Source organism: Aethalodelphis obliquidens, unplaced genomic scaffold (genome assembly GCF_003676395.1).
Source record: "Aethalodelphis obliquidens isolate GAN/ISIS:26980383/991018 unplaced genomic scaffold, ASM367639v1 scaffold41, whole genome shotgun sequence".
NCBI lineage: Eukaryota > Metazoa > Chordata > Mammalia > Artiodactyla > Delphinidae > Aethalodelphis > Aethalodelphis obliquidens.
In genome coordinates this window covers 13,069,984-13,084,318 of record NW_020837985.1, presented here as the reverse complement: position 1 = coordinate 13,084,318, position 14,335 = coordinate 13,069,984, and the positions used below count along the sequence as shown (strand labels likewise).

Sequence of the window (14,335 nt, the reverse complement as noted above, 5' to 3'; positions counted from 1 at the left end):
CCACCTACAAAAAGGGCAGGTGGACACTGTCCATTTCTGTTGGCAGCGCAAGGGGAGATGGGGGTCCCTCTCGCAGGCCTGAGATCACACCTTCACCCGCACCCCGTAATAAGGAAGCACACGTAGATGTCGAAGACCCTACCTGCCGGGAGTGAACAGAGCACAGCTGTGGCCTCGTGTCCACGGAGAGAGCAGACAGGCTGCCCGACTGTCCCGCTCAGTCCTGCTGAGCAAGCCGGCCTGGCCCAGGGTCTGCCTATGGTCCACAATCTTGCATTCATTTATAAACACTGACTCTGATGATATCTCTGTCTCCTCGAATGTGAGTCCGGCATAGCCCTGGGCTGACGATAACCTTGGTCAAGTTCCTTACCCACGTGTGTCTCTGTGTGCTATGTTGAGGGTTATCCCCCATGGGGAAGTGAGGAAGGAGGCTCGGGCAGCAGGGCAGTTGGACCACAACGTGGTCGCCCCAGCCATCTCAGCGGGCCCCACCCTCTGGGAGCTTGGGAGCTGGGGTGGCCCTACAGAGGTATCCTGACGGAGGGCAAAGGGCTGGTCTTTATACCCCCTGCCACGTATCTGCCGGTCACTGAGTCCAGCCAGTCCCCAGTGTATTATGGTCTTGGGCTGTGATCTTGGATGAGAAGACTCAGGTCAGTGCAGGCGTCCCCCGCAGGGTCCCTGAGCTGAGAGCAGGCCGGTGGAGGACCTGGGCAGAGCACTGCAGCACCTGGAGATCCCTGAGGGGCTCTGGGGACTGAAAGAATAGGCTGTGATGCTTAATTTAAAAGATCCCTCTGCCTCAGTGTGAGACTGATTCCAGGGAGGTGAAGCTCCCTGCAGGGAGATGAGGTCAGAGGTTGATTTCCTCAAGCAGGTGACATGACCGAGGCCGGAACGAAGGGAGCCGTGGGGTTGGCAAGGAGCAAAGTACTAGATTTACTTCCTCATGGACTCCCCAGTATTCCCAGCCAGAAGGGCACATCTGTTACTTCCGTGTTGTTTATCTCTCACTGTTCAGAGTAGTGAGCTACGTGTCTCCTTAGCTTCCGTGACTGATGAGGGCAAAGCCGCCACCTTCCCTCTTTCAACCTCCCAACCCAGAAGGTCCTTATGCAGTGACTCAACCAGTGTGTCTGGCGTCTTCTCCCTTCTCCTCTCTCTGGGGCAAGTTTGTAAAATGTATGCAAAGCAGAGGCTAAGGTGAAACTACCTGGGTTAAAGCACCGTCTGGCTTGTTGCAGGTCTGCAGTATTTTAAAAATGTTGTGCTGGTTGCTTCTCCCCAAGACCGCTATGTGCCATTTCACTCAGCCAGGATCGAGATGTGTAAAACGGCCCTCAAAGACAGACACACAGGTGAGCCACATTCCTTTTCCTTTTTCCTTCTCTTTCCTTTCCTATTCTCCTTCTCCTCCTGGGTTTCAGTGACTTTCTGCTTTAAAAGCAGAAGGAAATCATGAAGGTGCTGTACCCATTAGGGCGCATCAGCCGTTCTGCTCGGGACTAGCCGCCCGACACACACCCAGCCCTTTTCTCTAGATTCTGCTGCTGAGCTCTGCCCCCACCTCCTGTCCGTCTTCCCTCCTTGCAGGACCCGTCTTCGCGGAGATGATCAACAACCTTCTCCGTCCTCTGGTGGACGCCAAGGACTGCACTTTGATTCGACACAACGTGTTCCATGCCTTGCCCAGCACTGCCAACACCCTGATTGGCCGAGCAGCTCACATCGCTGTACTGGACTCCGAGCTCTTCCTGGAGAAGTTCTTCTTGGTGGCAGGACTCAACTACTTCAAGTAGCGGCTTTGAGGGAATGGCCTTGGGGAGCTCACCAGAAACGTTGAAGATCCGTAAGAGCCCTGGCTGAGACATCCTTTTACAGACCTCTGTCATTCCAGGCTGGAGCTCAGAGAGGAAGGCGCTGAGGGATGGAGGGTGGGGTAGGACCAGACATTCGAGGTGCTTCCACTTTGGAGATTTGGGAAAGCTGAACCCATAGTGTAAAAGACGACAGACTTTGCCCGAACCTGTCTAGCCATCTGGCGTCTCGTTCAAGATGCTTTCTAGGAAAATTCTGAGAAAATAAAGAAACAATACTTGGAGTTGGTGAGCCCACCTTCTTAACTACCACTGGCTCACAGAGAGATCACTCCAACTTAACTAGATTTGTTCGGTGTGTAACTAGTTCATAGCTTTATCATTTTTGATGCACACAAGCATTTCAGAACTCAGGTTAACCTCTGTGCAGAAGTGGAACATATCTGTGTAAATACAGTCCTTAATAGATTCAAATGTGCCACTTGTTGAAGACCATGTGATGCCCATGTTCTCATTCTCTCCTCATGTTTTCTCAACAAGGGACAAAGGAATGCTTTGTAAACTCCAATTTTATTTCATAACAGCAGTGGGTGGGGTGATTTGAGGTATGGGGAGAGGCAGGTGATGCTATCGGTAAATGCAAGTTTGTTGCAGAGAAAAAATAACTGGTGAACTGGCCGCTCCAGCTGCTTCTCCAGATTTTTTCTGTGCGTAGCCTTGGTCCGCACATTACTTTCGCTATTGCTGAAGTCTCTGTCTGTGGTAGGGAAGATTGACTGAGACTAAACCTAGCAGAAGGGGGCACTGAGATGAATGCACATGTGTGAAGCTCCTGCTGATACACTTCCAAAGAAATGCTATGTTAGCATTTGATGCACTTGCAAAAAATCAAAACCATTCATATGGCCAGCTGCTTCTCCTCTCCGTGGAAGGGGAAAGACATCTAACTGGAGGAGTGCTGGATTTAAAACCTCAGGGGAGCTCTAAGAAGGGTGCTGGTTATCTTTCACTAGAAATGTCTTCTTGCCTTAGGAAAATAAAGGGCTAGGAAAGGTCACCACTGATACAAACCAAGAGACAACAGGGACAAACGTGAGATCAGAGATGAGAACAACAGCCAGGTCGAGGACTCACCTTAAATTGTTACTGGTAAGTGACTTAAGGGGAAGTTTGGAAAATTACCAGGGTGTTTAATATGGTCCCAAAGACTGTGTACACTCTATGAGTTAAAGGAAGACTAGAGAATCAGTTGTACCGAAGGGATGCATGACCCAGGACCATAGGGGTGACTAACACGGGAGACCCATCTTCCGGAGGCAAAAACTCCTGCTGCTGCAAAATTTGCTTCTAAAAATGTAGAAACTCATCTAGGACCAGATGCGTGGTCCCAGCCCCTGGACCAGAACCTTGGTGATGACCACCAATGCCATGGTAATAAGCCAAGTGATTCTAGACTCACCTGAGAATTTTAGTTCCTTGCATATTAGCAATGTGACTTTGGAAAACAAAGTAGACCATGGAGATCAAGTCCAGGTGGACAGCTTTGCAGGAGAGCAGACTTATGCATTCCTTAAGAAGGGCAAAGGTGGGGAGGGAGTTGAAAGACAGACTCCCACACAACAGATGTAGGGTTTCTGTGGGTCTTCTTCAAACTTTCATTGTATCTTGGTCTTAACACATATGGGATCAGTAAGTCCTCTGGCCACTCTCCCACTCGGTACTTTTCCAGGTTCCCGATGAGCATAGACTCTGGTTACTTATGAACAAGACCAGTCTGCTATATAACCCAGAGGGAATGTGCTTCCTGCAATGCAGCCTGTGATGTTGTGTTTCTTGGTCCAGATAAGTGCCCAAGCGCAGTGCAGGACCATACGTTTGTAGCAGCTTCTCCTTTTTGGCCAAATGAGGAGCCCTGCCCCTCCGGTGAGCGTTTCATTTTTGTGTTCCCAATGCCCATCAGCAAAGTTTGTCATTCCCTGGTCATTTGAAAGACCGTGCAGCCAGCGGTTACGGAGCCAGGGCGAATCAATGATCATCGTCTTTTCCAATAACCAGATGCCATTTTTAACTTCAGTATATGCTGTCTGGACATAGAACTAATGGCAATAAACGTCCAGCTGCGTGGTGCACCTCTTTTTTATAGGGGTGCTCTGCTGTCTTTGTAAACCCTCTCTGGCCTCTGAGCATCTATTGTAACTGTGTAGAAAGTACATCTCTATATTGTATATAAGAGTGTCCAGTGTTGCGTGTCATGCCTCATTTGAAAAGGCTTTTTTATGTCTCTTTCTATTGAAGTATAGATATATAATGTATATATATATATATATATACGCATAAAAATATATACATGAAATGTAAAACAGGGACATTCTATTATCGACTATAAAATTATAACAGAATGCCTGCCAACATAGTAATAGGTCTTCATCCTCAGCAGACTTTCTGTTGTTTTGTTTCTATGACTTGTTAAGTTTCTCAGAACTAGTTAGAAGTAAACATGCGTAATATCGAGATGAGCTGGAATTTGTAGTTCATGCGCCAGATACACCCAGAGAAGCAGATGTAAATCTAAAGTGACCTTGGGGCAAAATAAATACCTCCATGGCAGGTTGAAATCAGCTGGGGTGTTGTGCACCTGGGGAGAAGGTGGACCGAATTAGATTCCTGTTAGTTTCTGGAGTCCACGGGTATTGACTGAGCAACTTGCATCCGTGCCAGGTGAGAGCACAGGGTAAGATGCAGAGTCCCTGCTCTCAAGGAGCCCGAGGAAGATCTGGTCTTGTTATTACAACATGATACAATGAGGACTTTGTTGAGGCACAGGCAGGATGAAGGTGATTCTAGAAGTCCAGTCTTCACTCCCTAGAGAAATCTGGGAATGAGCCGTTGAAAGGGAGACCTGGAAAATGAGATGCTTACCTTGCACAGCCTGTTGCCACCAAATGCACGTTCATCAATTCATTCATTCATTCAACAGATACATATCGAGGGCTTACTGTGTGCTGGAAATGCATTGGTAAGATCCAGTAGTTCATAGTTTAGCAAGGAACACAGCCAGTCAAACGGGAAGTTAGAGCAGGTGGGCACCGTGGAGGTGGCAGGGATCTGATGGGGGCCCAGAGGAGGGACATCCAACCTACGCTGCAGATGTGGCGTGGTGTGTGGTCCGGAAGGGCCTCGTGGAAGCCTTGATATCTAAACCCAGACACAAGGCTGAGGAAGAGTTGGCTGCGTAAAAGGTGGGTTGTGGGGACTCTCAGGGAGGGAACGGAATGTGTGAAAGGTTGAAGATGAGAGGGAGCTGGGAGCCTTTTGTGCACTGGACAGGCAGATGGAGAATCAATTCGGGCATTTACAGGAGTGACAGAAAGGAGGTGTGAGAAGTCAGCCACCATGCGGGGATTTTCTTCTCCTATCAGGAGGAAACTTCCATTGTTAACACTAGTCGGAAAATTTCTACTCGGTAATGAGGGTCCCGTGGGAGACCAAGGTTCACCCCTGTCATCACGTCTCTCTCCAGGGTTATTGAATTGAAAGCATGCTCTTAGGAATTTATAAGCCCCCAAATGTAATTGACAATTTTGGTCTTTTTTTTTTTTTTTTTGCCATGCTGTTTGCTTTGATTTCACAGGGTTTACTTCTAAGCATTGGCAATAACCAGGGCTGCCATGTACAGCTGCACAGGTTGTATCAGAAGAAGAGTGGTCATGGCAGTGAACACATAGAGGAATGGTGCTTTCTTACCCCATTCTTACAAGGTGTCCATCCCAATATCCTTAGGAAGGATGATGTCATTCTTTAATTTATAGAACCAAGCACCATGTGCTAACATCTGGATCAGTTTTTTTCCTCCAATTTTTTTCATTCACTTTTTCTTTCCATGTTTTAATGAAAATCTCTTTTGTGCTGGGTATTGTACTAGACTGTAGAGATATTGAGATATTAAGATACATCATATATTTCTAAACACTGAAAGGATCTGGGACAACCATAAAACTGAGTGTTTTATTTTTAGCTGTTTTTAAATTAAAACCATGAAATCTCAGAATTGGAAGAGGAACAATAGGTTGTTTCATTCGGACTCTATCTGACATTTAGATAAAGAGCTGCCCCCATGAAGATTTTTCTAAACCTTCAAGGTGCCTTCCTGAGTCTTTCTGTGTCCCTTCCTCTTTTGCCTTTGTTTTTTAAAGCTTTATTTTCCATGGTACCTCTTTCCTATTACACATAATGCTAGAGATGTCCCAATAGACAGCTCTATGGAAAATCTAGAAAAGAAAAGCTGAAATCCTCCCAGTGTGCTTCTTTTCATGTTGAATGGTAACAATGCACCTTACTATTCAGTGTGTCAAATTCTAAAAACCGGTTTTAATTTTAGGGAAAAGGACCCCAGTGCCTTCTGTAGCACAAAGGAATGTCCTTACTATACAGAACTGGGCTTCTAGAACAGATGTAAACTGTGGATGGTCCTGCTCTGTTTATATCTAAACCAGGTTATTTCCCTACAGTTGATCTTTTCACAAGTAAATTATACAGTGGAGAATGTGTGTATCTTCATTTCATAGATGTGGTTAGGATTATATGGCTGTAAGACATAATCCTCAAACCCCAAACTTCATGACTCAACACAGATTCAGAGATTTTTAGAGGTAACACAAACCTGGGCTCTCATTGATCTTATTTTTAACAGGTGAAGGAGCAAAGGAATGGAAATAACATACAATGCTCAACTTTGGTTTGCTAAGTCTTGTGTGTGTGTGATTTCATTTAATCTCTAAAACTCACAATATACAGATGATGTTGGTTGAAGTCAAGTAACCTGACGAAGGTCACACAGCTTAGCAATAGTGGAGTCAAGATTTGAGCCCTGGGCCTCCATTTTATCCTTCCTGCTACAATTCCTCCAACCCAGAGAAGTTAATAAATTGCGAAAGTCACAGGTCTGTTAAGATCGACGCCAGGGTTCAAGTCTTCATCTCCTAAACTGTAATCTTATGAGCTTTCTCTCATAACATATTCCTGTACAAGGCACCTACAAAACCTATAAATGAGACGGCAAAGGAAGCCATCATTCAGTGACAAAGGTGGTTTTGTAAAGCACTGTCCATCAGCGTAATGGGGTGATTGGGGTGGGCTGGCCTGTTGGCTCTTGGTTAATCATCTGTGTTTCTCAGTCCCTATGTCTCGAGTTCTTCTTTCTCCTACTAGCCCGAAACCACTTTTCCCTAGACCACAATGCCTTTCCTTCCAAAGCTGCCCCAGACCATGCCTTCCATCTACACCTCCTGTCTCTTTCTGCTCTTCCCACGTTGGAATGGCTGGTCATACTCATCTGGGAATCAATTCCTTGTACTCTCGGTTGTGAACCTGCTCAGTGGTTCATGGATTGTAGATTCCCGCTTCAGGATGAATCTGAGCTCTGTGTCTTGCCCTCAGAGCTCAGTTGTCTCGTGGTTCCATGAACCCACTCCTATCTCATTCCTGTGTTCTGGGGGGGGGGTCCCCCACACATGTACTCCTTAGAGCAGGAACCATGTCTAATTTATCAGTGCATCCCATGGCCTGGCACAGAGTTAGGGTTCAGTAAGTAAGTACCAAAGAGGGCTGGTTCTTTGGAAGCTTGTGTTTTCTTCTCTAGCGCCTCATCCAATACACAGTAACTGATTCCCGTAAAGAAAGGGTTTGACGTTCGCTCACGTTTACCCTCTAAGCTTCTGAATTTGCAGGAGGAAAGTAGTTTCATGAGAGGAGACGTCATCATGGCAGTGTTCTGTAATGGGAAGAACTACTGTGTCTCTGGGGCATGCCTTCAAGCCAGGGGCTGGGGTCAAGTTTCCTCATCTATAAAACAGGCTTTAAAATGTCTCCTTTGAAAGGTAGTTGGCGCGGGGGGGTCTGGATTAGAAAGAGGTAAGCAGAGTGTCTGGACCAGTACCGGTGTCGAGTAAGCATTTTAAAATTGGGGGAATAGCTCAGAAATATTTTATAGCAAAAGTTAGCTCTAAGGAATTTTCGTTACAATAACTCAATACATTTTTACATTCATACACAACGGTTTGAGGGAGATCCACTGTGTTTGAAACTTCAGGCTTAACCTTCCAGAAATCAGAACATTTTGTTGTGATTCCAGGAGCCTCCAAACTGGAGTTTTCCAGCTCAGTTCTGTGCATGATTGGATGATCTATGTAGTAAAACTATTTTCCTGCTCAGGGTATAATGTAAGTCATTGTTAAGTTGAGAGGAAGGGCTGAAACCTGACACACAACTGAGAACAATATTACTTCCAATTTAAGGTGTTCGGAAGTGTTAGTTCTGTAAATGTCATTCAGAATCTTTTTATTGCATCAAACTGAAAAGACTTTTAGCACTTGGGCTGAAATGTCTTTTAGTCCAAGGTTAAACTTATTGCATATGGCGAAATACCCTGCTTCATCCTTCTTGCTCCAAGGAATTTTAATAATAAGCCAGGTACATCTGATAACCTATGCATATATCTTTTGCTTGTTTTTAAACAATTTTTTTTCTTAAAAGAGAGCACCCCACTCTGTCCCACACACTCTCTTGCTTGTGTGTAACAATATCAAAGTCTGTGATTTTTACCTTCATTCATGATCTTCCTGTAACTCACACCTGAATGCATTTCTTTTTAAACAGTGTTTATTTATTCTGTGCCGAGTTCTGTGCTAAGCACTGGCGGCTACAGAGGTTCGTCAGACGAGACCCTGCCATACAAAAATGTATAACCTGGGGGGCCGGGCGGGGAGTGGACATCCACATAAATAGAAGAATGTCCATATAGATAAAATAAGGCAAGAGAGCAGATGGGAAACATTGAGAATATTATCGTCCTGGCGCCTCTTAGAACAAGTCAAACTCCTGATATTGGGGTTCCAGCATCCCATCAGGGTCTGGAAGGAGGAAACCAGCCCAGATGAGATGCTGCAGTGATCTCAGCTGTGCCACTGAAGCAGGACCTCAAAGCTTCCTTGGTGACACTGACGCCATCCCCAGGTCAGTGTCAAGTCAGGAAACTTGCAAAAGGAGAAGCTCCGTGGTACATATTACAGCTCAATGTGTCAAGAGATGCTGCCTCCTGACTGGCATATTATCTGTCTGCAATACAGACTCTTTGGATGCTCTGTGGTTTTAATCTTTCTACTTATTTTCAAATTAATAGATAAAAATAATTATCAAGCAAATAAATGGTCCACTAATTGTGTCCATAAACATTATCACATTCAGGCTCGACCAAGAGAACTAACCTGTGGCTTTTGTCTATCAATCATACAATGTAGGGCTCTGGAATTTATTTTGTTCTATTCTGTTTTAGTTTAGTTTTCAAATGTGACCTCCTACCTTGTAGAAGGTAAAGAGAGGCAGTGTCTTCAACATGGTCCCTTTCTCTGAAAAAGAACCTGAATGTATAGCTTGATGCCACTGTGAATTCCTAATGCATATTTATTCTGGTGACAATGTCTGTGTACAATAATTACAATCTCCCACACACCCTTGGAAATTGTCTGTAAAATTATGATGATGGGAATAACAAAGTCATCAGAACCGATATAATTCTACTATTTTTCTACATTTGCTTTTTTGGTCGGCGTTTTGTGTAGCTTGTGATGTGTATCAACGATAAACAACAACAACAATAATAAAAAAAATCCTTTGACTTTCTCTTGCCAGGACTTTGTGTTTATGACATGTACAGTAGCCACTCTTTAGAAATGCACCTAAGGCTGAAGAGGTTATTTCTACATTTGGTCAGAGGACATCTGGCATATGATGGTTGTTTCTGGAATGCACACCAGAGGAAGGGTCCACGGTACCTTGAGGTGGTGGAACAGGGCAGTGAGGAAACTCCAGACTGGACCTTAGGAGGCTCAGGTCAGGAATGGGCTGTGTTTCAATGAACAGGAGACACCCAAGTCCTCATTGCTATGTTCAGCATACCTTGATTACGTGGACGTTTTAACAATCAGAGTCGCTCATTCAAAATGCCTCTGGAAGGGTGAGTTCTTGGCGTCTGGATGGTGGCTGGGCTGACTGTGTCTGGAGAATCAGAAGCAGCACGCCGTGGGAGAAAGAGCCCGTTGTTTTCTGCTATACCGAAAGGTCCTTCACGATGAGTCCATGCCCACTGCCCACTTCCGGTGGAAACTGCCCGTAAGTATAGCTCCTGCTGGAAAAAGGCGCCCCCGGCAGTTCCGCAGTCTGTGTGGTGTGATGTCTACACCACCTGATCCTATTTCCACCGACCACAGCTCGTTGGACCAGGGGTGAACCTCTGAGCCAAGAACAGAGCTTCTGTAGAGCGGCCAGTGACCTGTAATAGACAGGCAGAACAGGGGTGGAGGAAGCCAGCCAAACCAGTAAGGATATCACTGTATCTCTAGAATCTAAACTGGAGTAACTCAGAAAGAGAAGAACAAATATCATATAATATCACTTATATGTGGAAGCTAGAAAAATGGTACAGATGAACTTACTTGCAGAGCAGACATAGAGACACAGATGTAGAGAACGGACATATGGATACCGGGGGGAAGGGAGGGTGGGATGAACTGGGAGATTGGGATTGACATATACACGCTACTATGTATAAAATAGGTAACTAATGAGAACCTACTGTAGAGCACAGGGAACTCTACTCAGTGCTCTGTGGTGACCTAAATGGGAAGGAAATCTAAAAAAGAGGGGATATATGTGTACGTATAACTGATTCACTTTGCTGCACAGCAGAAACTAACACAACACTGAAAAGCAGCTATATGCCAGTAAAAATTAATTTTAAAAAACTGGAGAATGCCGCAAGGGCAGGGCCTTTGTACCTGGGAGGAGCAGAAAGACAGCAGAGCAGCCTGAGCAAATGGCCGAGTCATTGCCGGGGAGGGGGTGCACTGGTGAGAGGGGGCTCTGATCACAGAGGTGACAACAGGTAACCAGCCTGGAGCTGCCTTGGGTTCCTATGTCCAGTCTCTGTGGGATCACGAGAAACCACAGCCCCGGGTCTCCCATCAAAGATTCTGCCTCTGAGTGTTGTTCCGAACAAGGCGAGTTCAACATTATACAAATTGGAGTAAAAAGTGTTAGCTTAAACTGCCAGTTTAAACACATTCTTCCCAGTTTTATATTCTATGGTTTTTTTCGAAAGATCCTTAACATTCATTGTCCCAGTCAAGTCTGTGAAATAGGAAAAGCAGGAAATATTATTTCCCCCAACTTAGATGGAAAGAAACTGAGACTCTAAGACGCTTAAGAAATTAACCATATATTTCCAAGATAACTCATGACAAAGTCAAGACTTAAGTCCAGCTCTAACTTTATGCAAACATTTTAAGAGTCTCTGAAAACGGAAATTGTTGTATGAAGTGCCCGGTGAAGACACCTGGCAGTTATCACGGATTACAAATGGCGCTCAAGCCCGTTATCCTATTGGACCCTTGCCAAGCTCTATAAGACAGGACGATCTGATGGCTGAGGAATCCAAGGTGCAGAGAGTTTAAGTGTTTGACCGAAATTATGTCTCCAATAAATGAAAAAAAAAAAAAAGCATTCCATCCCCAATTTCTCCTTCTGGGTTTGGTTGTACTTTCTGCTAAAATGTTAGTGGAGCTGCAGAGGAAGATACTCTTACGATGGCTGATGTCTGGGAACAGCACCCCAGGGAGAGACGGTAACCTTGACGGGGAAGCAGAAGGTCACCCAGGCACAGAATGAACGGAGGGCAGCAGTGCAGGATGATTTGAAACGATTTCACCATTCACCTCGGGCTTCTCAGAGATCCTAAGTCACTGAGCAAATGAGGAATGTGCATGGGTGCTGATGGACAGCGGTGTTCAGTGGACCCCCCCCCCCCCACCGCAGTGTCAGACACTGGACCAGGCACTTTCTTAATCCCGCGAGCCAGCATTATTATCCCTATCTTATGGCTCAGAAGACAGTGTGCTTGAGTTCACACTGAAGCTTGCACTGGTCTCTGAGGCTCTTCTTCTCCTCCTTATAAGAACCTCTAAGACCTTGCTTCATCTGGCCTCTTGTCACTTCTGCCTAATCTGCTTCTCTCCCGTTTCCCTCCTTGCTGTCTCCCGCCCAGACACATGGGCTTCTTTGCTGTTCCTTAAACATACGGCCCATCACTGCCCCGAGGCCTTTGCATTGGCTGTTCCTCTTCCCGATGCCCTTCCTCCGGTGCTGCGAGCCTCCTCCTGCTATGTTCCTTCCTTTTGGTCATCCCTGCAAAGTCGCCCTCTTAACGACGCTCTCCCTGGACACCTGGTGTAAGACCTCCCTGCTCTCCCCCCTCCCCACTCCTCAGAAGCTTCAAAGCCCTCCTCCTGCCTATTTTTCTCCTCAGCACTTACATCAGCAACTAACCCACTACCTGTTTTGCTTATTTATCTTATCTGGTGTCTTTTCTCACTAGAATATCAGCTTCATGAAAACAGGAATTTTTTGTTTTTTGCCTTGCTTTCCACTTTTGCATTCTAGTTTCCTAGCACGTGGTAGGTCTTTAATAAACATTTGATGAGTGAGTGGATGAATGAATGAATGGTATTCATGAAGCACCTACTCACAGTAGGCGCTAAATGAATATTGACTAACAAATTCCTAGGCTGGAGCCCTTCCTGCTAGAGCAGGCTGTCTCCCTGGGGGACATCACTGGCTCTGTCCAGCCACATGGAAACTCTCAAGTGTCCTATTACCATCTCGCTCATGGGGGAAACAGGCAATGCAGCCCTTGGCTGCAAGAATACAGCTGTGGAGGGAGCCCTCCCTGGGTTGCACATCTGGGCACATCAGAGCAGGTGGCAGAGACAGATTCATGCAGCCTGCAGAGGGCACCCAGTGCCTGGCGAACAGCAGAGAGTCCGCTGAAGCCTGGAAGTTCCTGCTTCCACAAGTTGCTTGGAACACGAGCAAGAAAAAGAAAGATGGAATTTGAAACGAGAGGAGCGTGGACGTCAAGAAGCTGGGATTACGGCAGCATGACTTTTTAGGACTTTTAGCTAATATTAACCTGATGAGTGAATTTATCCCAGTTCCATCCACAAGCCCTGACAGTGGTGGCCCCTCTGCTGCCATGGTGCTAGGGAAATCCGTGGGAGAATAGACTACTCTCCTTATAGCGGACTCTGGCTTTACCATTCAGTGATCAGCTTGCAAGTTGCCTTCTCAGAAAGGGGCGCTCAGATTCCCCTCTGAAAGATGGCATTTACTAGTTTCATTCAAAAGGAGCTCCCTGGCTGGCCGTAGGGCAAAGGGAGCCCTTTGGAGATTGGGAGACCACTCATTCTTTCATTTCTCAAGTATTTATTGACAAGTTGTAAGGTTCCAGGCTCTCTTTTAAGCACTCAGGATAATCATTGGCCAACACTGGCAAGATCCCTGCTTTAAGGAGGCTCACATCCTAGTGAAGTAGTTATACAACGACAACAAGCATAATAAATGAGGAAAGATGCTGTTTCTATATCACTACCTCCTTCAGAAAGTGTTCCCTGTTTGCAAGAGGCGGAATTCTTTTTTCCTCACAGTGCTTTCTGTCTCTGAGTGCGCGTCATGCTATATAATAGTAGTATTATTGTTGATTCTTATGGCTAACAATTATAAATAATATTACTGGTGCCTGCTTGTATTACTGAGGGTTTGATTTCTTTTCCCTGTCTGATTGTATTCTTCTGGAGGAATGATCATTGGATATGTAAATACGAATAAAACATGGATTGACCTTTCTAGATTTCCAGTTCCTCATTTGTAAACAGTAGCCATAGCCCTGTATATGCTATACGCTTCACAAGGTTGCAGGAAACTCAGCCCCTACTTCCTAGCCCTGTGACCTTGGTCCTCCCTGCCCTTCGGTTTTCTGTCTGGGGCCTCTGCTGATCTGTCCCATGAGATCCCAGATAAGGTGCTAAGTCAGCCCACTCCTATTGTTCCCCAGATGAAAGGGCAGTGGTGGGGCAACAGGAGGCAGGATTCTCCGCAAACACTCGAAAAGTTCAGGGAGCAAACATCCCACATGAAGCAGGTCCCTCGTGGCTCCTTCCAAGACTTCAGCTCCTACAAGCAACTTGCAAATAAAGAGGGGAAAAAATTCTTCATAGGAAAAGTCAATTTAATGCAAATGTATCCTCCTAAATCTAACCCCTTTACTTCTCCTACTTTTTCCCCATTAAAAATACTAGACAGGGCTTCCCTGGTGGCGCAGTGGTTGAGAGTCCGCCTGCCGATGCAGGGGACACGGGTTCGTGCCCCGGTCCGGGAAGATCCCACATGCCGCGGAGCGGCTGGGCCCGTGAGCCATGGCCGCTGAGCCTGCACGTCTGGAGCCTGTGCTCCGCAATGGGAGAGGCCACAACAGTGAGAGGCCCGCGTACCGCAAAAAATAAACCAAAAAACCATCAGCCTTCCCTTTTCTTCTTAGCAGGTGTCTGCAAAGAGTTTAGAATGAGGTGAACTCAAATAAACATGAAGGGAGGGCAGAGAGGGCCAGCCTCTGCATGATCTCTTTTAGA

General features: G+C 46.0%; 1 protein-coding gene across 1 annotated transcript in view; it reads left to right on the top strand.

Annotated features, from left to right (window-relative positions):
* FAM135B (family with sequence similarity 135 member B) overlaps positions 1–1,802 on the top strand; it is a 162,296-nt gene extending 160,494 nt beyond the window's left edge. The window contains exons 18-19 of the mRNA XM_027132349.1: positions 1,248–1,361; positions 1,597–1,802. Of these exons, the coding sequence (XP_026988150.1) occupies positions 1,248–1,361; positions 1,597–1,802 (320 nt within the window). The remainder of the gene's footprint in view (positions 1–1,247; positions 1,362–1,596) is intronic.
* Positions 1,803–14,335: the final 12,533 nt, after the last annotated feature.